The following is a 26,517-nucleotide window of genomic DNA, read 5'->3' as shown; positions in this document are numbered from 1 at the left end:
CCCCTCCTCTCCCCTCCCCGCTGCTTTGTGTCTCATCAAGGCTAACCTGAGACCTTTCCAGACCTTTCCTTTACTGATTGGTTACTTCTTAGAAAGGAAAGCATTGGATTAAGTTGCTTGCAGTACCAAACCATAGCATGGCACTTTGTGGATGAGCCTTGTACTCATGTGCGCCATCTATCCTTCATGGATTTTGCTTAATTAGTTGCTTACCCATTTGGGAAACTACAAATGTCTGAAAAGTGGGATTAGAAATTGTAATAAACTTTGCAGATAAACCCTAGTTTGCTGGTTCATGTCAACTATGGTTTGTCTCAGATCAGGAAGTAGGACACATAGGCGAGAGGAGGGAGCACACAAGCCCAAAGCTTAGTCATGTGATGCTAAACCATAGCCTGGTTCACAAGCAATCTACTGAGATCCATCGTCCTTCTCAGACCGGTTGCTTTGTTTAGTATAGGACTGAAGGAGGAGATTGACTGTTTTGTGTGTTTTGGCTGGATTGATTTCTGTGACTAGCCTTGCACGGATCTCGCCAAACAGGTGTGACTCAAGGGAGCTGAGTCACCTAATTCATAGAGAGGTCGGATGTTAGGCACGTTTGCGGGATGTGGGAGGACTTGTCCTGTCATATCCTCGGCTGGATCTGCCATGTGAATGGAACAGCTTCCCTAGAGCAGGGGTAGCTAACCTTTTCCTACCACTGGTTTCTCTTTCTGCCCACCCTCTTTCCTTTCTTTGCCACCCCCCAGTGAAATTAGGCCAGGGGCTCACCCCCTGACTTAAACGAAGAGGGAAGGGACAGTTGTGCTGTTGGTTGGCGCATGGCTAAAGAAGTGATTTCTCTGGGAAGCGCCATAGCTGAGGGGTACAGGGCATGTGCTTGCATGCAGAATTTCACTGGCTCAGTCCCTGGCGCGTCCAGTTTAAAGTACCTTGATGAGCAGAGCCAGGAAAGGGCTCCTCTGCAGAAGACGCCAGAGAGTTGCTGCCCGTCAAAATGGACTCTACTGTTGGAAGATGGATAAAGAAAGAGGATCTCTACACAAAGTGCATGCTTAGATTATGGAATTCAATCCCCCAGGAAGTAGTGATGGCCACCAACTTGGATGGTTTTCAAAGAGGATTAGATATACTTTGTGGCTGTGTTCTGCTACCAACGCCAGAGACCTTAGAACGCCAGTTGCTGGAAATGGGGGGGGGGGGGGTTGCTTTTGCACTCGGGTCTGGCATGGAGGCTTCCCCTAGGCATCTGCTTGCCCTCTGTGAGAACAGGATGCTGCACTACTTGGGCCACTCGCGTTCCTAATGTTCTGACTCGATAGAAGGCAGCCCCATAACATTCACATCTTTGCGCTCCCCCCCCCCCAGGTACGACGACTATGATTACAGGGAGGTGAACCAGCTCTTGGAGCGCAGCTTGAAAATCTACATCAAAACCGTGGCCTGCTATCCAGAGAAAGCCACCAAGCGCATGTACACTCACTTCTGGAGGCATTTCAAACATTCTGAAAAGGTAAAGCCACATGATGTTTCCTTGGGGGGGGTGAGGGAGAGGAGAAGGGAGGTCTGTTTCTCTCTCACTCTTTCTGGGGTCTCAAGAGACTGGTCTGAGTTTCTCATGGCTGAGAGAGTGATAGCAGGGATGGGGAAGCCGAGGCACAACACACACTCTGTGATGACGTGTGATGCAATTTCCAGCATCACTGGCCTTTGGCTGCACTGGCTGGGCTGATGAGGTTTGGGTCCAACAACACAGGGAAGGTCCCAATATAGGGTATGGCTGCACACTTGTACACTGTGGATTGTATCCAGGGCTTTTCCTAGTCAGAGTAGACCCATTGAAATGAATGGACACAACTAAGTTAGCAGCATTAATTTCAGCAGGTCTACTCAGAGTACAACCCTGTCCCACGAACTTTCAAACTAGCTGATTTATTTTCATTTCCTGTTTGAATTTCACCTCTCCTTCCATGAAATGAATGGGCCTAAGTTAGTAATACATCCATTCAGTGGGCCAGGACTAGTAGTGGATATATCCTATACTTTTCTCATAAGAGATTTTGTCTCCGAAATTGCTTGGAGATATATATACTGCTCTCCTAATCAATGCTGAGCTCTGAGCGAAGGCTCCATTGGGTGTCACCATTTAAATTTCCCACAATGCCCCAGGGAAACACCAGGGGATTATAACTGGGGGAAAGGAGCACCAGTTGCCAAGGAGACAAAATTAAAAAGGAGGGCCCAGGGCACAGGCAGGCATCAGCGGTAGTCCCTGCTGGGCCTTGGCATGTTTGCTTTGTTCTCTGCCCCTTTCCATTCTGACCTATCCCTTCTCACCTTCCAGGTGCATATCAACCTGCTTCTGCTGGAGGCCCGCATGCAGGCTGCCCTGCTATACGCCTTGCGTGCCATCACCCGCTACATGACCTGACGGGACTCTGCTCCCCCTTGCCGTCCCTAAGTGGGGCAGGCCAGCTGTTTTGGACAGGGGAGCCTTCCCCTCCCCACACAAAGGCGTGTTTCTGGACTACGTTGCGAAAGACACTTTTGTCACCTTGCTCCCCCTGTGACTTTTTGGAGGGCTGTGTGTGGCGTTTCTGACACTGTTCTGAGCATCTCCTGCCAAGCGACCAGCCAAGGAGGGCGGTGCAGGAGACCAAACTGTACACGTGCGGTGAAAACCAACTTTGCCTAACCCCGGCTTTCTCGGCTGAGACTTGGGAGCCACCCCCCTCCTGCTGTGTGGCTTGTTGGCTCTGCCACCAGCTGGGAAGAGGGGTGGTCATGTTTGGATGGCCAGGCTTCTGGCCTCCATCTTGGAAGGCTCGTTTTGCCAATGCCCTTTTGCTGGCCTGTCATGTGTTGAAATTGGTGGTGGCTTCCTGTTGTGGCTACTCTCAGATACCTCCCCCTACACACCCACCCCTACCCTGTAGGTGATTAGTGCAATGAATGTCGGATCTCGTGGCCATGTCCTTTGCAACGACAACGCTGCTGGACCAGCTGAGGCAAAGACTTGATTAACCAAAGAGATCTCTCTGCCGCAATGTCGGGTTTTCCTTTCTCTACCTGCTGCAGGACTTTGAATGTAGGACTGTGAATGTTTGAGGAGGTCACGCTTTGGAAGGTGGGGGGAGGCCTGAGAATCCTATGAAACAAGCAGTTTCCCCACTGCAATTTTGGTGACTACACTACATTTCTTAGCTTCCTGCCTGACATCACTGCACTCCATATATGGCGACTGGCTTAAAAGAGGTCACACGGGGCAAAAGTATACCAGGTTGTGGTTAAGTTTGGCCAGATTTTCCTTTTTCTTTTCACCTTGTCAAAGTGGGCAAAATGCAAGGGTCTCTCCTGGCCAGGGATGGAGAGATCTCTCAGCTGAGGAAACCAGTTTTGGAGTACACAGATTCTTAAGGACCAGATCCAGAACAGAAGGCTGCTGCATCTGTGAAAATTGGGGTATAGATAGAGATGTCCAACTGTGCTTGCCTCCCTTAAAAAAGCATCACCTCCCAGTGTGTGTGTGTGTGTGCGCGCGCGCACACACATGTATTTAGGCTGTCTCACAGATCCCAGAACTTGGGTGTTTAGCATTTATGGAGCTGTTATTTTCTCTGCCTCCTGGCCCTGCCCACAAGTTCCTCTATCTTTTGATTAGGCAACAATGACCCAGAGTTGGGGACTGAACAGACATTTTCAGAAGAGGTTGGCCTGATCTGTTTGTGCGATAGAATAAAGTGGTAACACTTGCCGTGCAATGCTCTGCCCTAGTTTAGATTGCAGGTGAGAGGTGCCATTTTTAAATGGTCTCCTGCAGTAAATAAGTAGATGTCCCTGTAGGTAAAGAGCTAGCATGAAGGAAGCAGGCTCAACTAAACCCCCTCTCTCTGATTGTACTAGTCCTTTACTTGCAGGGAATAAAAAGATATACATATATATATAACATGAGAGGGCATGGAAAAAATGTGATCGTTCTCTAGCTGGCTGAAGTGGTGTGCTCCATTCTCCCACCTCATTCTCTTGCGTGTATAGAGCAGACCCTCACCTGTTGCCAAAGCAGTCTCCAGAAATGTGAATATGTGGAAGTATTTAAAGAGCACTGACCACTGGAGAGTGGAGAGCATTTAAACGTCATGCCTTAATGTTACATTGTGTGCTTTTCATCTCTCAAGTTAGGAGGGTTCCCCTCTGCCAAGAAAGACCCCATTCAGGCCCTGTGCTCAAAACACACACACACACCATTCTTTGTGAGTCCACTGTGTATCTGCCTTAACTGATTTCCCTGGTCAGAGAGTAGATCACTAAACTGTGAAAAAACAAACCTTAAAGATAACTTTTCAAACAACACCACACTCTTGTTGGGTTTCTTAAGCTGCTCCCCCCCCCCCACTGCTAACCCATTTTTGGGTGTGGGTTCTTTTACACTTCAAGAAGGAACTAAGTGTCCATAATTTCAAAAGGTTTTAACACGTAAAGGTGGTGTAGATGCATATCAAGTTCTGGCGCTTTCTCCTTTCATATTCACGATCTTGAATTTTTACCTCTTGGATTGTTGCCATGAAACTGCATGTACCAAACCCCTGGAGTATGCCCACAAGATTGTTTTGGTTGTTCTGTATATATGTGCCTCTCTCCCCCCCCCCCCCTTTTAAACTTTAGTAATGAAAATCCTGTGTTGGCTTGACTGGTAAGAAGAACAGGACTCTAGGGCAGTGTTTCCCAACCTTGTGCCTCCAGATGTTTTTGGCCTACAACTCCCATCATCCCTAGCTAGCAAGACCAGTGGTCAGGGATGATGGGAGTTGTAGGCCAAAAACATCTGGAGGCACAAGGTTGGGAAACACTGCTCTAGGGAGCATTTCTGAAATATATGAAAGACTGGCACGGGCAGAGGTTGCTCAAGCTAGCCTAGTGTTCCCCAACCTGTTGCCTTTCAGATTATTTTGGAGTACAATTCCCATCAGCCTCGGCCAACCAGGCTGTGCAGACTTGGGTTGATGGGAGTTGTGGTGCAGAGCATTTGAAGGACACCAGGAAAGATGAGATAGGCAGGGGGTTTTGGGGGGGGGTGCTGATTGAAAGCTAGTGCTGCCTCTTTGACTTGGCCTCCCAGGCCTGGTTTGCTCAGGTCAGAGAGAGCCTATATTACCTCTGAGTTGGCTATGCTGTAAATATGCCCTAGGAGCTCCCTGTGATGAGTCCAGACTTTGGAAGTATATGCTTATTGTCTCTATAAGCCTTAAGACGGGGGATGGGGAACCTGCACCCCTCTGTATGTTGCTGGACTCCCAACTCCCATCAGCCGCCAGCCAACATGGCCAATGTTCAGGAATGATGAGATTTGTAGTCCGGCAACACTTGGAAGGCCACAGGTTCCCCAGTTCCTGCTCTAGGAAAAGTAAAGATATCACAGAACTGGCATAGGCAGGGAAGCTAAAACAGTATTTCGGCCTTTGTTGGTCAAAGATAAGGTACACAGGATTCATTTGCTGGGGCCTACCTCATATGACTGGCTTTACAGCTCATGAATTGGTATTTTAAGATAGCCAGCATGGTGCCCTACAGACATTGTAGGACCATGGGCCATGTTGGCTGGGGCTGATGGGTGTTGTAGTCCATAGCTTCTGGAAGGCAGCACATTGGCTGCCCCATGGCTTCCCAGTCCGTCCGTCGGTCCCAGTACAGTAGATTTGGTATGGAGCCTTGGGTTTCTCGAATTTCACCTGGTTGTGTAGAGTTCAGAATGATTTTGGTGTTTATATGCTGACTTTCAAAGCAGGGTGATTAACATGTGGTCGTCCACACGCTCTTGGACTTTTAACTCCTTTCATTCCTGGCCCTTTGGCCTTGTTGGCTGGGGGCTGATGGGAATTGGTTCATAGCGACATCTGGAGGGCCACTGGTTAGCCACCCTTTTGTAAATTCTCAAGATACTAGTGATCATGGCTTTCCAGACTGACTCTGTAGATGCCTTGAGAGACTGCAAAGGATATTCTTTCTTCTAACTGAAACACATTGCTCGCTGGGTGGAAAAACAAAAAGGCTGGGGTTTATGTTTGGCTGCTTAGTTAACTCTGCTTCAAGACACTGTACGGTCACTGTGTGTTAACATTCATACACTTCCTGTACTACAAAGCAAGTCTTGTGGTGGTGTTTGTAGGCGGAAGGTGGGGCCTTGACTCTGCAAGGACTCTTGGTTAAGTTGTCCCCCTTGTTTTTCACAGGGGGGATCCATTTGAAGTGGCTTCACCAGAGTAGCCTGCTGCTCAGCTTCCCTGGAGAAACAAAGCCCCCATAAAGCGTAATGGCTCATTCTCTTTGCCCACGTCAGTATTGCACATTAAGGCAGCAAATGCACTGTGAAATTCAAAGGCTAGCTTGGCCCGTGACTAAACTGAGCTGAGCAGGCCTCGACTCTTTATTCAAGCTGGTTTTGATCTTTTCCTCACTCCCCCCTGCCACCCCTCTCTTCTTCCCAAGCCGGCTTTTTGAGCTGATTTAGATACTCGCCACTTTTTCTTAAGGAGCGAAAAACCTGGTCCTGTCCTTATCCAAATGCAGTTCTGTTGATTGACTATCATGTGTCCTGTTTCAGGTGGGTCTTTCTTAGGAAAGCTTTGTCTGTTTCCACCTTGAGAGGTGCAGTGTGGGGCGGGGGAGCAGAGAGTCCCACAGCATCCTGAGAGAGCAGGCTGTGTCTGTGACTTTAGCCTGAATGTGCCACTACCTTTCACATTTCTCCCAGTCTCTGTGCAATGACCATTCTCAAATCTCATGCCATCAAGTATACTTTTTTTTAAAAAAAACAAAACACCCCAATCCATGCACACCATTGCTCTCTCTTCCTGGCCTCACTCCCTCCCACTCCCCCTTCCCCACCCCTCCAGCAGTACAGACTTGGATGCCTCTAGAACCTGGGTGGGGACCCCTGTTCCGTATAAGTTATGTTGTGTGTGTGTGTTTAAAAAAATGTATTTACTCTTGACTGTACCAGTGTTGTGACTTTGCTACCAGTTCTTGTTTGTTTTTTTGAGAAATAAAGTTGCCTTTTGGTTTTTCCAAACATCTGTCCGGTTTGTTTTTAAACGGAGTTCTTGCCTACATCAGTGAAGCCAGGGGTTGCCAACCGTCTTCGAGCCTGTGGACACATTTGCAAAAGAAAGTGCTTCTCTGTGCAACACATAGTTAAACTATGGAACGTGCTCCCACGGGAGACAGCGATGGCTGCCAAATTGGGTGGCTTTAAAAGAGCGATGAGACAAATTCACAGAGGAGAGGACTATTAGCCTGAACAGCTGTGCTCTGATGCCACAGGTGGAATCAGCAATGCTTCTGAATACCAGGTGGTGAAAACCACAGGAGGGGAGAGGGCTCTTGGGGTTGAATCTTGCTTGCTGGTTCCCCACAAACATCTGTTTGGCCACTCTGAGAAGAAGAAGAAGAGGAGGAGTTTGGATTTGATATCCCGCCTTTCACTCCCTTTAAGGAGTCTCAAAGCGGCTAACATTCTCCTTTCCCTTCCTCCCCCACAACAAACACTCTGTGAGGTGAGTGAGGCTGAGAGACTTCAAAGAAGTGTGACTGGCCCAAGGTCACCCAGCAGCTGCATGTGGAGGAGCGGAGACGCGAACCCGGTTCCCCAGGATTACAAGACTACCGCTCTTAACCACTACACCACACTGGTGCTTTGCCACTGGCCTGATCCAGCAAGCTTTTTCTTATGTCCTTGAATTGGAGAAGGACTTGTGGATACCACAAGTAAGCACACACAGCCCAGCTTATTGTATTGGGTACAACGGCATGCTGCTTTCTAGACTTGGGGCCCCTTGTGCACTTGCGGAACCAAACCTGGTTTTCAACAGAAGATGAAAAGCTGGATTTAGGAACATAGGAAGCTGCCCTTGTACTGAGTCAGACCCTGACCTGCAGTGGCTTTCCAGGGTTTGAGACAGAGTTTTGTCCAGGCCTACCTGGAGATGCCAGGGATCAAACCTGGGACACTCTGCATGCAAAGCAAGTGTGCTTAACCACTGAGCCACATCTCTCACATTCAGGAGCAGGGAGACTGTTTTCCTTGTTCAGGCTGAGGCTCCTAGAAGCCATCATTCTGTGTGTTGACAGTCACATTTAAGAGCAGAAGAAGAGCCTGCTGGAACAGGTCAATGGTCCATCTCCAGCATCCTGTTACTCACAGTGGCCAGACAGATGCCTTTGGGAAGACTACAATAACATGCTCCCCTCTGCTTTCCAGCAGCTGGTGGCAGCCTTCAGAAGCATTACTGCCTCTACAATCGAAGGCAGAGCATAACCCCTGTGACTAGTAGCTGTCCTCGACAGCCTTATCCGCCATGAATTTGTCCAATCCTCTTTGAAAGCCATTTCTTCCTTGCAGTAGCCTAGCAGCAGTTCAGGACGGACTGAACAGTAGTGCCTTATCTTATCCCCATATCAACCCTGCCAGATAAAAGTTTAGGCGTGCAGCTCAGGCCCAGGTGTGCCTGTGCAGAGCGGCTACAGCTGCTCCCTCGCCAGTACAAGCCACTCTGCTTCCTAGTCCTCCTCAGCCACTTGGCCCTCCCTCTTTGGCTTGTTGTTAAGGCAGTCACTAAGCCTCTCCTGCGACTGCTGAAACAAGGCACCTTAAAAGTGAATTAGCATTATAGCACCAGCGATCAGTGAATGGGTTTCTCCTCGTCATGTTCAGGTGGTTAGGACGAGCTTTCAGCCAGGGTCACATGCTTTGAATATGCATTAAATATACGGTGGAGAACATAAGAAGAGCCTGCTGGCCCATCTCATCCTGCATCTGATTATCTCAGTGGCCAATCAGAAGCCTCGTTTGGGAAACCCGCAAGCAGAATTTGAACACAAGAGCACTTGCCGGCTCCCACTGCGGTTTTCAGCAACTGATGTTCAGATACCAGTAGCCATCAGTAGCCCCCTCCTCCTTTAAATGTGTGTTGAATGTCTCCCTGCCTCCTATCCCTAACTGCAGCCCTGGCTGAGATGCCTACAATGGGCATGTGCTTGTACTTTGGAGGGGCACTTCCATTTGAAAACAGCCATTCCTTTGGGGTCTCCTTTGGCCGGCAACCTGATGCAGGCCATGGATGTTTGTGTTTGATGGAGGGCGAAAGGATTAGAAGTAGCTTTGAGGACAAGCATCCAAGGATTTTTTTCATCCCAAGGCTCTCGGTTTGCAGGAGTTACTCAACACCAGTTTTGTAAGAGCTCTCTGGGATAACAAACTTTTTATCAGCTTTGAGCAGGCATGAAGCAAGGCAGAGAATGTTCTGTGCTGCTACGAGTGCAAAACTCATCTGGTTAGTGGTAGATAAGAGCAGAGCTCAATGGCATTTCAGACCTCATATGCGACTAGCCGCCAAAGTGTAACAGCCCTGTAAGGGGGTGGGGGGCTCTGCTTAAAATGGGCCTCCCATTTGGATAAGGCAACGTGCAAGCCATCCCAGTGCAAAGCTGGTCATATTTTGGGAAGGCCTGTAGCTCAGGGAGAGAAAGTGTGTCTCAAGGTTGGATTACTGCAGTGCACTCTACGTGGGGCTTCCCTTGGGCTTGATCTGCAGGTAGCACAGAACGCTGCAGCACCGTTGCTGACAGCAGTGAGAACCTGTCAGCATATAACACCTGCTGGTTGCCTATGGGTTACTGTTAATAGATAAAGCCCTTGATTGCTTGGGACTAGTTTACTTGCAGGTTCGCCTTACCACATATATGCCCCTTCAGCCACTTTGTTCAGCAGAACTGCCAGATAATTTTCTTTCTGCAATTGATAGAAATCAGGCTTTCCGTGTGGCAGCACCTATACTCCCTGCCTACTGACACCAGCCAGGCTCCTGTGTTGTACTCTTTCTGGTGCCTGCTTAAAACATGTTTGTTTAGGCAAGCCTATCCAGACATGTGTTTATTTTATTTTTTAGCTAGTGCTGATTTTAATCATTCTAAACATATTTTAAATACCTGTTTGAAACTATGTTTTACTGATAGTTTTTATGATTTATTTTATATTTTAAATCACTTAGAGGTTTGTTTGTTTTACAATTGAGTGGTATACAGTGGTACCTCGGGTTAAGTACTTAATTCGTTCCGGAGGTGCGTTCTTAACCTGAAACTGTTCTTAACCTGAAGCACCACTTTAGCTAATGGGGCCTCCTGCTGCTGCCGCGCCGCCAGAGCACGATTTCTGTTCTCATCCTGAAGCAAAGTTCTTAACCCGAGGTACTATTTCTGGGTTAGTGGAGTCTGTAACCTGAAGCATATGTAACCTGAAGTGTATGTAATCCAAGGTACCACTGTATTGAATTTTGTTAGCATCAATAAAATAAATGTCAAACAGGGCTGGGGAACCTAGGATTCAAATTTGGCCTCTGTGGCTGCTTTCTCCATTTTCCCTGTAACTGATGTTAGGTATGGGCCAGTTAGTTTAGTGGCTGCAAATGCACATTTCGGAACTTTAAAGTGTGCTTCTGACCACGCATAGGCAAAGGGAAGCCGACTTCGGCCCTACTTCCCATCAGCTGATGGAGGGTAGATCCAAAGCCTCAGGGCTCCTGATCACCTGTCACATTCGGCCCATTGCAAGGCTGGCTCTGATAGGGCTCTGACCTGTCCGCCCCTGATGTAGAAGGAAGCCCTCCCATTCAGTTCCTGGCTTCTCCAGCTGGGACTGGGAAAGGCACCTGTCTTGAAACCTGGAGAGCTGCCTCCAGGCAGTGTATGTAGATGGGCAGAAAGTAGCTCAGAAGCTACTGGTAGGTTTTTGAATCTGATTTGCAAGGGTTTCTATTCTGGGTTATCTAACAATATCCATAACTTACTATTAAGGCACACAAAACTCTCCTAAATGAGGTTTCTGAAACAGAAAACAAGGAATGGAGCTTTCTAACCTTGTTAGACGACAGAGGATGAGATGGTTGGACAGTGTTCTTGAAGCTACCAACATGAGTTTGACCCAACTGTGGGAGGCAGTGGAAGACAGGAGTGCCTGGCGTGCTCTGGTCCATGGGGTCACGAAGAGTCGGACACGACTAAACGACTAAACAACAACAACAACAACCTTGTTTCTGGCATGGATAGAATATTCCTGGGGTGCGCATGCTCAGAGGCACCCTGTTCATTTATTCTTAGCATATGTCCAGCCAGCTAAGCCACTACTTTGCATTGGGCTCTGGTCAGTGGATCTCTGGCTTCTAAAAAAAAGCCTGAAGTTTCAACACTACCAGCAGCATAGAAAACTACTGAGCTAGATGAAAGGTAGTCATACATGTTTCTGGTTCTACATATCTTGCAGTTGTGTGCTTGCAAGTACAACACATTTTGACAATTGTATGGCAGGAGCTGAAATCTTGCAAATGATTGCTTTAAAGTAAAAAGATCAACTCTTCCAAAGCTTATCTTTTGCTTTTCCTAATTTCCATGAACAAACCCTTGAATGCTTTTAAGATGTAATCAACCAGTACACACACAAAAAAAGCAAGTTTCCAAGGTGATAAGAGCTAAAAGGTATGGTGCAGATAGCCCGAGGGCTCACACATGAATGTTCCTGATGGCAGTATCAAGCAATGACTTTTGTGTCAATCAGCACTGATAAAATACTGCAGACAGAGCATTAATATATCACCTTAAATGCTGGGGTGAGGGGGGAGGGCTCTTCTCTGGCCTGATTATTGATTCTACACTCTGTGAGCACTGCTTTGTGTTATTAAGTGCACTAGTAGATACTAGGCCAAAGGGCCAGATTAATTTGCTCATAGAAGAGTTTGATTTTCATTCTCCACCTACTGCTGTCCCACACCTCCTCCTCCCTAAACCTGGATAGTCCCTATGCAATCAACACAGCTATCCTATTGAGATTTTCAAAGCCTTTTTGAGAGGCCCACTAAGTGAAGACCACCTTCCTATGCCAGGCGTGTCGGTCTTAAAAAGCATTTATGGATTTTCAAATCCTTTTCACTATTGTTATCAACAGTTGCTGGTTTTATTTTATGTTGGTACTATTCTGCTGCTGCTTTTTCCTGTTTATATGTTTTATTTCCGTACTTTAAGGCAGCCATCCCCAACCTGGCATTCTCCGGATGTTGTTGGACTACAACTCCCATCATCCTTGACTGTTAGCCATGCTGACTATGGTTGACGGGAGTTGTAGTCCAACAACACCTGGATAGCCCCAGGTTGCAGGATCCCACTTTATGGTTGTTATTATTTTACTATTATTATTCACTGCAACCTCCTCAGACAACATTTTTTATTGGATGTATAGAGATATTGTAAATAAATAAATAAATAACAGTGGTGTGTGAGCATGTATAGAAACTAGCCTATAGCTTGAAGGTAAAATCAACATTTGTTGTTTCACCCTCTTTTGCCTCTGGTCATGCCCATCAATGCCATGCGACCCGCCCCCCCCCCGAAGGGAATACGGCCTCATACCCTCCAAAATGACGTGGCCCAGAAATCTGGGTCCGAAATCCTGTGTGAGTCACGTGAACTGTGTAAGACTGTGGACCCAAAAAACGCTTTTCCCAGGGAGAGATCTTGGCCTGAAATCATGCAAGGGAAAGGTGCCCCAAACCGTGCTCTTGTGGGGGAAAAGACGTCCCAGTTTTTCCAGGGCAGTTGAAAAAAGTTCCCCCTCCTGGTCTTAATGGGTCAGGGTTCCAATAATATATTCACGGTGCCAACCTCTGATGCCAGCCATGGGTGGGGAGAGAGTTTGTGGCAGCTGGGATGGAGGCTTGGCTCTTAGTCTTCTTTGGGTGGTCTTGGCCAAATGGCGGCCTCTCCTCTCCGCTGTCATAAACGCAAGAGGTAACAGTTGCAAATCTCCTCCGCTTCCGGTGATTAGTTAAACAAGGGCAGCCTTGCCTCTTGTTGACAGCTACTGTTTGCACGTCTTAAAACGGTTCCTGCTGACAGAGCCAATACGTGCAGGATGTCTCCAATGGCCGGGGGACCACATGATCGCTCTGAGCAGCACGTGACTCCCATCATCATTAGTCTCCAAGAGCACGAGACAAGCAGGCTTAGTTGATGGCTTGATCACACATTGAGCAATCAGGCCTCTTTGCAAAGCAGGATTTCAACAATCAAGTTGTGTGCGGATTGCCGTTTGCATCTGTGGATTTCCCCCACTTAATACGTTGGGAACCTTGGGTTGCGATTACTGCATAAGGCTTATATCTCTCCATAAACAGAAGGGGAATGAGTAGGCAAGGATAACAGCCTGACATATCAGATAAACACCCCAATGCTTTATTTTTTTGTATGTTTAACATTTTTATTCTTCTTGCAAGGAGTGCAGGGTGATGTCACATGCCACTTCTCCTTTTGCCAAGTTTAATCTCACAACAACCCTGTGAAGTAGATGGTGGTGAGAGATCAGGGGCTTCCAGATGGGGATTTCACACGGTAAAATTACGGTATTCCAGTTTTGTATTTCTGTAAAGTAACTTATTGGATTTTCTGCACCAAGGGTAAATCCTGCCTGAATGGATGGGGAGAAACACAGGCAGGCATTTTGATGCTGGTAATATTATGTAGATGCTGGAGGGGGTGGAAAACAGAATCTTGCCTACATGGGCAGTACTGATTTCACAATAAGAACTTATAGTTGACTAGTCCAAGGTAAGAATGGGGGAGATATTTGATTCAGATCACATTTAAAGGTGAACCACATTTCAGAAATGCAAACCAAAACAAAGCTGTTCTTCAAAATGTGCACTTCTCTGAATTTTGCAATGCTATTCTGCTCCCAAAACGACCAAGGTTTGCATAAAATGGGCGCATGCTAATTTATAAGCATATGCATTCAAAAAGAACTGCTGTAACTGAAATATAAATATTATTATGCCCACTAGCCTGTGTTTGGTTGTTAAGCTGAATGTACCACTAAATGCAGTACATAGTTTTTTAAAAAGCCAATGCAAATCCCATAGTCTGTATGAGCCACAAACAGGATACAAAAAGGAAAACAAAAAGGTAAAAGGAGTAGGAAGGGATATTTGAATAAATCCATTAAAAAAGTGCAGTGAACACAGGCATTCTGTTGGGTAGGCCCAGCCAAAGTCCCATCATTCACCAATTTCTCGGCCTCAGGAATGTTTCTGCAGACAGTGTGGCATTCTGGACTCTGCAATGCCAATAATAATGTGCACTCCTGATTGCAGGCTCCAAGGTGCAGATGGAGATTATGTCCCATCTGGATCAGAGACAGGCAGACAGCTCTCACCAAGGACAAAGTCTGGAGCATGGTGATTCCATCATTTGCCTGACAAAGGCCATTCCAATGGCTTAAGTGGGTTCCTTGTGTTAACTGGAGGCGGGAATCAGTCCTACAATAGCTACAGCTGATGGCATTCAGGGCAGAGAGGGCTACACCTACATTTTTTATCTTACCTTCTTATCTTATCCCCACCCTTTAAAGGTAAACACTACACAGTGGATGCTCAGGTTGCAAATGTGATCCATGCGGGATGCATGTTCGCAACCTGCAGCAGTGCATCTATGGACGCACGGGTTGCGATTGGGCGAAAACGCAAAGCATGATTTAACGCTTTTGCGCATGTGTGAGCCCCAGAACCCGGAATTAACCCGTTTTGGTACTTCCGGGTTTCAACGGGTGCGTAACCTGAAAAAACACAACCTGAAGCATCTGTAACCCAAGGTATGACTGTATTCAGAACAGTTTGAAACATCTTACAAGATAATCGTAGCTTGGGGTCTCAGTATTCACAGAAAATAATAACAGAAGTGTGAGATAGATAGATAAATAAACAGTGTATGGGCCTGCAGAGGTGGGAAAAAGAGCTCATTCCATCAGCCATGCTTAAAAGGCCAGCTCTATCAAGTTGCCTCCTGCGTCTCTGAACTCTTGGCCATTCATCATTATTTGTGGTGTGCGAGTTTTGGCTGATGCTGGAGCCTGGAGACACAGCAGCTGGTACTACTCTGAGCTGGAACCAAAGCTATGGGTCAGAGTTTCCCTGGAAACTGAATGGGGTGGCAAACTCTATTGGCTTGTGAGTCCTCCCACCCTGTGCTCAGGTTGCATGTATGTAAATAAAACCACATATCCTAAAGATGCCACAGTCTCCATTGACCTTCATTCCAAGGCCTCTTTTGTTGCTATGTGTGTTTCCCCTACCCTGCTTAGTTACCAAAAGAACTTCCAATATGTGTAACTTTTCCTTGTGTGGGACTGGCTCCAGCCCCTCGATCGTTTTGGTTGATTTATTTTGCAGCTTCACTAGGCTGACAATATTCTTCTTTGATAGATAGTGAGGGGTGGAAATCATGGACACCTTCCCTGCCACCCAAGGAAACTTGCAGTCTTTTCTTGACAGTCATCAAAAAAGTATTTCCTTTTAGGGCCATGCAAATATATGAGGTGAGCTGTTCTAAGTCCACCTGCAACTAGGTCCCGTCCATAAGTTACAGCATGCGCTTTCTTCCTAGACGGGCAAAGATCGCCAGCTGTAAAACAAAACAGCCAGTTTCTATCTTAACCACAGAGCACAAGCCAGTGACAGATGGCTTGTGGGTGACATATGTCTTATACTGAGGTCATCAAGCAGAAGAGACAGTTTGAAAAACATTCGAAAATGATTTTGAAACAGATGCTGTCAGAGAAAGAAACAGCATGTGAGACTATATACCGTTTCACAAGCTTTCTTTCTTTGTCAGATAGTACCAGATATACTTTTCTCCTCAATTTTTTTTATTGATTTTGCAGTAAAGGTAAAGGTAAAGGTACCCCTGCCCGTACGGGCCAGTCTTGACAGACTCTGGGGTTGTGCGCCCATCTCACTTAAGAGGCCAGGGGCCAGCGCTGTCCGGAGACACTTCCGGGTCACGTGGCCAGTGTGACAAAGCTGCATCTGGCGAGCCAGCGCAGCACACGGAACGCCGTTTACCTTCCCGCTGGTAAGCGGTCCCTATTTATCTACTTGCACCCGGGGGTGCTTTCGAACTGCTAGGTTGGCAGGCGCTGGGACCGAGCAGCGGGAGCGCACCCTGCCGCGGGGATTCGAACCACCGACCTTTCGATCGGCAAGCCCTAGGCGCTGAGGCTTTTACCCACAGCGCCACCCGCGTACATACATCAAATGAACACACTGTCATCTGTAAGGGGGACAAAGGTCTTCTAACAACTCTCTGCACTGTTAATAAACTACAGTTCCCAGGTTTCTTTGGGGGGGGGAGCCATAATTTCTAGTTTGTTTCCAGGCTCAATTCAAGGTGCTCATGTTAGTACAGTGTTTAAAGCCCTAAACAACTCAGGCCCCAAATACGGGAAAGACCACTTCCTTCCCTACAGACCCTCTCAGGTGCTAAGATCGGTGGGGGGAGCCCACTTGGTGGTTCCACCACCCTCAAAAACTCCCTTGAGATGACACTTGAGAGGTATATTTTTAGGACCCACCTTATTTTTGCAATTTTATATTGCTGCTTTTAATATTGCACAATATTGTGTTTTAATTATTTTAACCCACCCTGGGACCTTAGGTGAAGGGCAGGTAATAAATTGCAACAATAGCAACAGTTTAAAGAGATATGATACTGCTTTGAATGGGTAGTGCAGGTGGTGGAGCCTCAGAAAATGAGCTCAATTTATTGCTAGTATGTAGGATGAGCTGAGGAAGCCTTCCTTACCAATTTGTCAGGCTGGCACAGGCACCCTTCAATAAAATATGCCACATGCTCTCATGATGCCCTGAGTACATGCTAGTTCCTATAACAACACATCTCCATTCGTCACCTGCCTTTACATAAGAAACTGCCTTATACTGAGTGAAACCACTGGCTCACCTAGCTCAGTCTTATCAACACTTATGGCGATGTAGACCAGCAGAAGCCCTGTGGTGCCCTCCAGATGCTGTTGGACTACGGCTCCCATTATCCACTCCAGCATGGCCAATGATGAGGGATGATGGGTATTGTAGTCCAGTAGCATCAGGAGACAGCACTTCGGCTACCCCTAGTCTGAGCTTTCATCCTGACCAGGATGCCAGGGATTAAACCTGACAAGCCTGTGCTCTCCCATTGAGCTTACAGCCCTTCCCTTTCACATCTCTGCACTGCAAACCACAGTGTACCTTTTGCCACGGCTATGCAATGGTGGTATTTGTATCACTGTTATGCAATTGCCTATGAAAGCAAAGGGAGATGAATTCTGACTTGCATGTGCATTTAGGATCTCATCAGCAAATGGCAAAATGGTGACAGGCACAGCAGGCCAGGCCTTGGCAGGGAGGAAGGTAGACTTGTGTTATATGACTCAGTTCCTACAACTCTCAGAAGCATCTTCTCCCAACTAGTTTTTTCCAACTGAACGTAACAGAATTGATTGCAGCTTGTGTGGCAGCAAGCTGCCCTTTCTGTGCCCTCGAAGGTAGCTATAAATCACTTTGTTCTTGCAACTGCACTCAGTAGGAGACAGACATGGGGGTGATAACAACAGATATACTCAGATGGTTGCTCTACAGACACCTGCTCTTTAGAGTAATAAAAGGAAGGCAAAAAGGCAGGTGATTTAAGGTGTTCAGAAATTTAACATGCTGGGCTGTAAAGTGGAAGTCCATGGAGTCCATGCAGAAGGGCTCAGTGGTACAGCACCCACTTCACATGCTAAAGGTCCAAGGTTCGATCCCTAGCATCTCCAGGAAGGGCTGGGAATCTAATGACTGAAATCCTGGACAGCTACTGCCAGTCAGTGTACACAGTACCGAGCTAGAGGGACCAATGGTCTGACTTCAAATAAGGCAGCTTCCTATGTTCCTAATAGATACAATGCAATGGTAACAGCTATTTGGCCTTTTATGCAGAATGAAATCCAGGACTCCATTAGTAAGGACATAGAGGCCCAGTTCACATGTCAGGGCATACTATAGTTTGCTCCGAGTCTGGTTTTCTTGTTTGTTTTATTTTAGATGGCTGTAACTCATCCTGTGACCTTGGGGTAAGGGTGGGTAATTAAACAAACAAACAAACAAACAAACAAACACAACAACAACAACAACAACAACAACAACAACAACAACAACAACAGGAGAAGGAGAAGGATGTTTACCACCACTGAACCATGATTTCCTGTGAAATTGTGAATGAAACCATTACTTGGAGATTCAGGACAGAAGCTTGATACCAGCATTAAGGAATGTAATCTCCTGGGATACTTGTCTATAGCTTTTATTAGAAATTGGAGCATTAATAATAGCAACACCATTAATAATAAAAATACATCAGCAATGTGCATGGTGCTTTTGCCAAGTATAAAAGGTCCCTGCCCTGAGGAACTCACAATCTACATCTTTATCACAAGAGACAGGAGAAGAGAATTGGTATTTATGTGAACTGCCCTGAGACCTTCAGCTACAGGGTGGTATAGAAAATCAATCAATCGATGAATCAATCAATCAATCAATCAATCAATCTTCCATTGTCTCATGAGACATACAGATGTCATCCATCCAAAACAATGTACTTAGGCTTTGCCACAGCAGGGTATGTGGGCTAAAAAATTGTGCCAAACAAAGGTGGGTGTTGAGAAATCCGAAGGAAATAAGAGAATTTCCAAAATATGTTTAGAAGTGTCTTAACACTATTGGGGAGGGGAGGGTTAGGTAAATCTGGAGATAGGAAAGGTTGTGATTCACTCATCAGTTGCTCCATGCTTTTGCTTTGTAAAAATCAAAGATCACAAAGGGATGGGAGAAGTTGCTACTCAGTGGATTACTTAAGCAAAACCTGAAGTACAAGCTACCCAACAGAGAGGCAAGTAAACAACTGTAAATTGCAGTTTACTGCAGTTTGGTACTTTCATACCATGAGAGTGTGGGAAGCTGCCTTATAATCAGGGCTTTTTTTCAGCCGGAACTCACCAAAACTCAGTTTTGGCACCCCTCAGGTGGGTGCTATTGCCATTTTAAGAGAACACGGGGGACATTCATAGTGAGTTCCAGCACCTCTTTTTCTAGAAAAACAGCACTGCTTATACTGAATCAGACAGACCATTCCTCCATCGAGCTCAGTATTCTACGACTGGCAGGTCTCTCTGGGTATTCAGACAGGAGATGTTCCCAGTCCTACGTGGAGATGCTGGGGCCTGAACCTAGAGCCTTCTGCATTCAAAGCATGCGCTCTGCCAGAGTTGCAGTCCTTCCTCTGAATGCAGAAATACAGAATTTTGCCACTTGCTTAGAGATATACAATGTTCCTGTATGGCTGGTGCTGAACTGGACGAGTCTTTTAAAGAGCCTAAATGGAAGCTATATGCAAACCAGTCTGGACACTTCTGAGAAAGGTGCAAATTATGTAATAAGAAAATAAACACCTGTTCTGAGTCACTGCTATTTGTAAAAAAAAAATGCTTTGCAATCTGCTGAAAATATGGTGATTCACTATAGTCAGGGCATAGTAATTGTTTTTGATCAGCACAGTGACAGAAACTAAGCAATAGATACAGTTGCCTTACAAGCCTGGAGAGGATGTCATGACGCAGAGTAGATTTTTGTGGGTTTGGCCCGAGTCCATTGCCTTACCAGTACTGCTCTGCGCCTCACCAATCTTCGTCCCCCATATTCCTGTTTTTAAGTTCACTGCAAGCTGTGTCTTTCTCAACACCCAAACTCAGCCTTTCACCTGCGGTCTTTAAAAACCAAAACTGAACTTCTCCTTAGGCTGTTTCAACAGTAACTCCCTACGATGAAGCGAAGAAGTCTAATCAGGGATTTTATTCGTTCATTTGCAGCACAATCCTATCTATGCAAGACTACTCAGAAGGAAAAACTACTGAGTTTAACGGGCCTTACTCCCGGGTAAGAGCATAAGACAGGACTGCAGCCTCGGGGTAACTTTTTGCTTTTAATTTATTAACTTTGTTTCGAAGTAAAATAAAATTTCGTGGTGGTGGGGAACAAAACATGTCGACAAATTATCCGGATGCTGAACCACAGTTCTGGATTGGGGCTACTACTTATTATTTTAGGAGGAGGAGAGGCCCAAATCTGTACAGGTCTACTCAAAAGTAAGCCCCCCCCAACTGGATTGCCTGAAGGATTTCCAAAGACTGGTCCTAGATCGTTCATAGCCTGAGACGCACGCTAACCCCGGGAGGGGCACTGTATAGCTACAGTTCAACAGGGATCCGGCGTGGTTTGTATTTTGCTTTTCCGCGGCGCAGATATATAACGTAATGCGGCAACGTCACTCCGCCTGCGGCGGAGTTTTCTTACCGCAAACCGCGATGTTGTTGTTGTTTTCTTTCAGCGAACACAGAATGAATGAGAACGTGCCGTACGGTGACGTCAGGAAAAAGATGGCGATGCCCATGAACAGCGCGAGAGGGGGAGGAGAACGCGCATGCGCTGCTTGACTGCCTGTATAGAGAAGGAAGAGTGCTTCCAAACGGTGAGGCGAAGAGTGTTGCAGGTAATAGGCCTCTCCGCCTTGCTGGAGACTTCCCCCTGTACAACACCTGAAGTTTTCTTCCTAGGCCGTGCGCACAGCCCCCGCCTGAAGTTACTAGTTCAGCCGAGCCGGAGATAAGGTTTTTGCGCCGCTGATACTAATTGAGACCGGGGCTTTGAGGCCTACAGACGGAGGGTTAGTTCGGACAGCATTTAGCTGGGATAAGTAGGACTTATTAGGAGATACTGGAGGTGTCTCCTCTCTCACCCCCCCCCCCCCAATATCCCAATGAAGATCGTATCTCTGGAACAAAGGGAATCCTTTTACGGGAAACTGGTGTGAAATAAGTATTTACAGCCTTCTTTTTGTCGTATTCCACATTCCAGGCAGAGGGCCTTCTCAATTGTGGCGCTCCTTCTGTGGAACGGCCTCCCTTCAGGTGTCAAGGAGATAAAGAATTACGTAACTTTTAGAAGGCAGTCTCGTATCAGGAGGTTTTTAATGCATGATGTTTTTATTATGTTTTTAGATACGCTGTATTCTGCCCAGAGTGGCTAGGGAAGCCCAACCAGATGGGCGGGGTATAAACAACAACAACAAAATAAATCAGTCAGTTAAGAGAGCGACTTAAAAACATAAAGCTGAAAAGTCTGTTTACATTGGCTACCTTGCTGAGTGTGTTTAAAATCCTTATGGATGTTTACTTGTCAATATATTCTACAAAAATCCACAGGGCTTACTACTATGTGTATGTAAGATAAAGCTGTTAATATTAAATATTTACATATGCACTTTCTAGTGGGGGTGGGAGAAGCTGGCTGCAATTCTAAGCATGCTTACTTAATGAAAGGGAATTCCGCTGGATCAAAGACAGCTACCACCAAGTATGCCTGATTAGGAGTGGGCCGTTAGTATATTGTAGACCCTAATGGAGCTAAAACAAAAAAAAATCCTTCCAGTAGCACCTTAAAGACCAACTAAGTTAGTTCTTGGTATGAGCTTTCGTGTGCATGCACACTTCTTCAGATGTACACGAAAGCTCATACCAAGAACTAACTTAGTTGGTCTTTAAGGTGCTACTGGAAGGAATTTTTTTTGTTTTGACTATGGCAGACCAACACGGCTACCTATCTGTAACTGGACCTAATGGAGCTGTATGACTTATGATTGTTCTAGGTCAGGCCAATGAGTAACTTGTGGAAAGTTCATTTCAGATGCATGGTCATACATGTCAGTAACCCCAGGAGAGCCTCTGAATTGTCTGAGCTTATGGGATTTTACACTGGAGATTGTCTGTCACCAAGTTGCCTTATTTTAGGAGTGGGATGGGGAAGCTGTTGGCTCGCCAGATGTTGTTGACAGCTCCCATTGGCCATGCTGGTTGGGGCTAATGGGAGATGGAAATCTAGCAACATCTGCAAGGCCATGTGTTTTTATCCTTAAGCTGGGAAAAGGTTGGTTGCTTCCCTGTCCTGCTGCTAGGGGGAAAAGCTGGTGCAGGGGTGGGCAGGAGGAATTAGGTCTTGATTCATGCATCTTCCACACAGGGGAGGTAAGAACATGACCCCGAGGGAGTGCTTCTTCTGAACCTAATCCCCCCCCCCCTTCTCTGCTGAAGTTCTCTTGACAGACCACGTAATGATTTTTCTGCCTTCTGTAACAGCTATAATGCACTGTCTTTGATGCTGTATGGTTTTTAATTGTATTTTTACAGGCACTCCGTGGACCCCCTGAATGAAGCTCATGAATCTGAGAAACCCTGCTCTGGATTCATTGTCTCCCAATTGATATTTGGACCGTATTATATACACACACAGTAATAAAGGTAAAGAAGGGGCAGCTGTTGTACTTGAACTGGGGATATGTTATGGTTCTGCTTTGCTGAAATAAGCATGCTGTGGTTGCAATACATGGGCCTTTAGCCTGATCCTGCTAGGCTTTTCTTATGTTTTTACATTTATCTCATGGTTCAGCCTGCATGACCAGCTTGTTTTTTTATTGATCCTGCTGCTTGTAGAGAAGAAAATACCATGGAGGCCCCTCCCGTCACCATGATGCCTGTCACTGGAGGCACTATTAACATGATGGAATATTTACTTCAAGGTAAGTCACGGGCAAGACTTGGCTTAACTGTAATATCTGATTCATTCCATATGACATTCTACTGGAAGAATATATGTTTCTTTAGCAATGTAGATGTTTTCCTTTTATAGCTTCAGGACAGTTAAAGAAACAGTACAACTGTTGAGATTGTGAGTGGACAACTCTTAGGTCTCTCCACAAATAAAACCACAAACCTAAGTTGTGAAGAGCTTTGTGGTTCTCTGATCCATGTTCCGTTCAGCAAGGCTATTGTACTGTTTGCAGGTTGCCATAGGTGGTTTTTTTTAAAATGTTGGCATGATGCTACTGGACTGTTGGGGCAGTAGGGTGCTTTCCATTTGTTAATGAGGATGGTTACCTGTTCAGTGATGCTCTCTTAATCCCTCCTTTCTCCCTCTAGGGAGTGTTTTGGATCAAAGCCTGGAGAGCCTCCTTCATCGACTCCGTGGCCTATGTGATAACATGGAACCTGAGACCTTTCTGGATCATGAGATGGTGTTCCTGCTCAAGGGGCAGCAGGCCAGCCCATTTGTTCTCCGCTCTCGGCGCTCCATGGACAAAGCAGGCACTCCCTGGCACTTGCGGTACCTTGGGCAGCCAGAAATGGGCGACAAAAACCGCCATGCCTTGGTACGCAACTGTGTTGATATTGCCACATCTGAGAACTTGACGGAGTTCCTGGTGGAGATGGGCTTCCGCATGGACCATGAGTTTGTTGCCAAGGGGCACGTGTTCCGCAAGGGCATTATGAAGATTGTGGTGTACAAGATCTTCCGCATCCTGATTCCAGGAAACACTGATAACATTGAGCCCTTGTCCCTCTCTTATCTTGTGGAGCTCAGCATTGTAGCACCAGCAGGACAAGACGTGGTTTCTGATGACATGAGGAGTTTTGCTGAGCAGCTAAAGCCTTTAGTTCACCTAGAGAAAATTGATCCTAAAAGACTGATGTGAGCAAGATGGCCAGCAGCTAAAGCTTGACTCTTTCCTGTTACAGAGACTGAGGAATTGCAGAAAGCTTTAACGCAGGTGTGGAGAGCCTTTGGCTCTTCAGGTGTTGCTGAACTATGATTCCCATCATCCCTGGCCATTGACCATACTTGCCGGGGGTGATGCAAGTTTTTGTTCAGCCACATCAGGAGGGCTACAGGTCCCCCACTCTTGCTTTAACCAATACTGATAAGAGTTATCTTGCTCAGACCTTTGAAAGCAAAACAAAATTCAGAAGGTTGGGTTGGTCTCTTACTAAGTAATAATGGATTTTATTATTATTATTACTTGGTGATTCCAAATAAAATTAGTATTGCAACTGGCTTTCTCTTACTGCATTTTGGAGTTGGGGCATCTAGTTTTTGTAATTTAAAATCAAATCTTCCTCTGGCAGGATGGGGGCAGAGCCAGCTACTATATCTTGCTAGTACTGATGGGAGTTGTAGTCCAGCAACAAATGGGAGGGTTCAGCCTGGTTTATACAAAAGAATGGGCAACTTCCTACATGTACTGTTCCCTTTCTTCAGTTCACACCCCACATCATAAGACAAATAATGTACCTAGTGTTACTTATCTGGTGCCATCCCACTTTGCCAAGTGATTTTTCTTCATCATTCATGAATAAAATGTTGCCCTGGCCATGTTTCAGTTAAGTCAGAATGCATATGGATTTCCTGCTACCAGCATTTTATCCCCACAACAGCCCTGTGAGATAAGTTGGACTGGGAGGGAATGATCCCAAGTATTCTCAGCAGGTATTTGAACCCAAGTTTCCCACGTCCTAGGTTTGTCCTTATGTGCTACATCACACTAGTTCTCCCAGAATCCTAGTATAGGAAGCTTGCAAGTTACTCAGGGATTACATTCCAGGAGTAATGCCTACAGCCAGAATTGTGTGTAGTCAAAACACATCGGATTCAATGTGGGTGGGATTGCCAAAATCTTTTTTTGCAGATGCCCACCTCCTTTTCACCCCCTTTTGAAAAATCTTACAATTTTTTTTGCATGCAAAGCTGAATGCACACAAGTTAAATGTGGATAAGTTTTGGGCTTACTGTACTGCTTAGTACTATATAGGCATGGTTTTTTTGTTTTTTGTCTCATATGGATTTGGGGTAAGGGGGAAATGTTAGAAGTAGGACTGGGAATGAGAAACTCATTCAAGTACTGGGGAAAGGGAAATTTTAGACCTGGATATTCCTTTTGGACCAATGTCCTTTGGATTTTAGTTTATTCAGTTCTAACATGTTTTTCTCCTCTCCCTGCCGCTTGAAACTAAGAGCATAGAATAAGATATGGGTAGGTAAGCTTGGAAGAATGGACATCCTCTTAGTATAAACATATTGGGTTGAGCTGCTGGCTGTTGTACAGTGAATATTACAATAAGAATTTAGTAGACTAATTGGAGTAGAGGGGACAGGATGTATCCTTGTCTCATTGCCATTGCACATTGATGCTTTTATGGTGATAATACTAGAAGGAGTTACCCCTGTTGCATTGACTTTGGAGAGACTGGATTATCATGCCACCTGGCCAGCAAAGGCACAGGAATTCAGGAGAGGAATGGAGTGACTTCTCTCCCCAGGAATTTCTCTCACTTTCTCCTTGTACATTGTTAAAGAATGAGCAGAATGTCACATCTAAGGTGCTGCTGCCATTGAGACACAAGTGTTGCACAGAGGCACTTGAATGACCAATGACACAGCTGTGCTTATCCAAGGTGAGACCTGCACTGCAGCTTGCCTTGGTGCACTTAATTATTTCATAGGAACAGAATGTAACTTTGCCTCAGGACCTAAAATATGCCTACAGAATCCTTTGTCCCTTACAGAATAATTACGCTGCTCTTTTGTTATGTAATTGGCATAAGACTCATCCTCTCTGAGCTGGATCGTTTCAGAACCGGCCATAATTACTCCACTGAAGAGCTTCCATTATGCTAACACTAATCATAATTAGTATAATTATAGCTAAGTGAGTAGTAAATGTTTAATGCACTTGTCATGTCCAAATAAAATAAAATCCTTCTCCTAACTGTTTCCAGATACAGTACTTCAGACTGGAGCTTAATGGGAATTGCTTCCCAGTAAAGCTGTATGGCATTGTCTTGCAAAGACATGTTCTTGAGGGTCTATTATATTCATGATTTACACTCCGCCCTTCAATTAAACAATTAGAGTGGCTTACAGTAAAATATAACATCTATAGAAATGTCCTTAAAATACCAAATTTATAAAAGCAGCAGTAAAACGTGCATGATAGAGTCACCTTCCCCTCCAACCGATAATCAAAACTTAGAAAGCCAGAAAACAGCAATTTAAGAAAACCAGTAAAATATGTAAGATCTGTGCATGCATGCACAAAATCATCAAAAGTTTAAAAGTCAGGAAATATAAAAAAAAATTGTACCTAGTGAAAAATTTTAAAGTGAGCAGCAAGCAGTCCTCTTTGGGGAGAGTGTTCCAAAACCAAGGTATAACCACTGAAAAGACCCTTTCCTTGAAGAAACCATTTGCCATACTAGATGGCAGGGAGCCTAGAGGAGGGTCTCTAATGAAGTTCTCACAGTATGGGTAGGCATGTGTGGAGATGGGTTATTGTTGTTGTTGTTTAGTCGTTTAGTCATGTCCAACTCTTCGTGACCCCATGGACCAGACCACCCCAGACACTTCTGTCTTCCACTGCCTCCCGCAGTTTGGTCAAACTCACACTGGTAGCTTCAAGAACACTGTCCAACCATCTCGCCCTCTGTCGTCCCCTTCACCTTTTGCCCTCAATCTTTCCCAACATCAGGGTCTTTTCCAGGGAGTCTTCTCTTCTCATAAGGTGGCCAAAGTATTGGAGCCTCAGCTTCAGGATCTGTCCTTCCAGTGAGCACTCAGGGCTGATTTCCTTCAGAATGGATAGGTTTGATCTTGCAGTCCATGGGACTCTCAAGAGTCTCCTCCAGCACCATAATTTAAAAGCATCAATTCTTCGGTGATCAGCCTTCTT

The 26,517-nt window shown here is 45.8% G+C and overlaps 2 protein-coding genes across 12 annotated transcripts in view; both read left to right on the top strand.

The window, feature by feature from the left end:
• Positions 1-7,069, top strand: part of SESN2 (sestrin 2) — a 57,231-nt gene extending 50,162 nt beyond the window's left edge. For all 8 annotated transcript variants that reach the window (XM_083750803.1, XM_083750802.1, XM_083750805.1 and 5 more), the window contains exons 9-11: positions 1,372-1,516; positions 2,348-4,718; positions 4,863-7,069. In XM_083750803.1, coding sequence (XP_083606929.1) covers positions 1,372-1,516; positions 2,348-2,434 — 232 coding nt within the window. In that variant the 3' untranslated portion in view covers positions 2,435-4,718; positions 4,863-7,069. The remainder of the gene's footprint in view (positions 1-1,371; positions 1,517-2,347; positions 4,719-4,862) is intronic.
• Positions 7,070-20,307: 13,238 nt separating this feature from the next.
• On the top strand, positions 20,308-24,176 carry MED18 (mediator complex subunit 18). Of its 4 annotated transcripts, none has more exons than XM_083753045.1 (4): positions 20,308-20,430; positions 22,145-22,255; positions 22,450-22,533; positions 22,934-24,176. In XM_083753045.1, the coding sequence occupies exons 3-4, from the start codon at positions 22,461-22,463 to the stop codon at positions 23,485-23,487; spliced, it is 627 nt and encodes a 208-aa protein (XP_083609171.1). In that variant the 5' UTR covers positions 20,308-20,430; positions 22,145-22,255; positions 22,450-22,460; the 3' UTR covers positions 23,488-24,176. The 4 variants fall into 4 exon arrangements, with proteins under 4 accessions (XP_083609171.1, XP_083609170.1, XP_083609172.1 ...); XM_083753044.1 differs by having other exon boundaries at positions 20,309-20,451; XM_083753046.1 differs by lacking the exon at positions 20,308-20,430 and adding an exon at positions 20,477-20,625.
• The last annotated feature ends 2,341 nt before the right edge of the window (positions 24,177-26,517 follow it).

The sequence above is a fragment of the Podarcis gaigeae genome, assembly GCF_964106915.1.
Source record: "Podarcis gaigeae genome assembly, chromosome: 8".
Classification (NCBI taxonomy): domain Eukaryota; kingdom Metazoa; phylum Chordata; class Lepidosauria; order Squamata; family Lacertidae; genus Podarcis; species Podarcis gaigeae.
This window is presented reverse-complemented; position numbering and strand designations above follow the sequence as displayed.

What these genes read in the sequence shown, in the direction of transcription:
- MED18 (XM_083753045.1), top strand. Translation starts at nt 22,461, where the DNA reads ATGGAGGCCCCTCCCGTCACCATGATGCCTGTCACTGGAGGCACTATT. An exon ending in GATGGAATATTTACTTCAAG is followed by an intron (nt 22,534 to 22,933) that starts GTAAGTCACGGG and finishes TTCTCCCTCTAG; the next exon opens with GGAGTGTTTTGGATCAAAGC.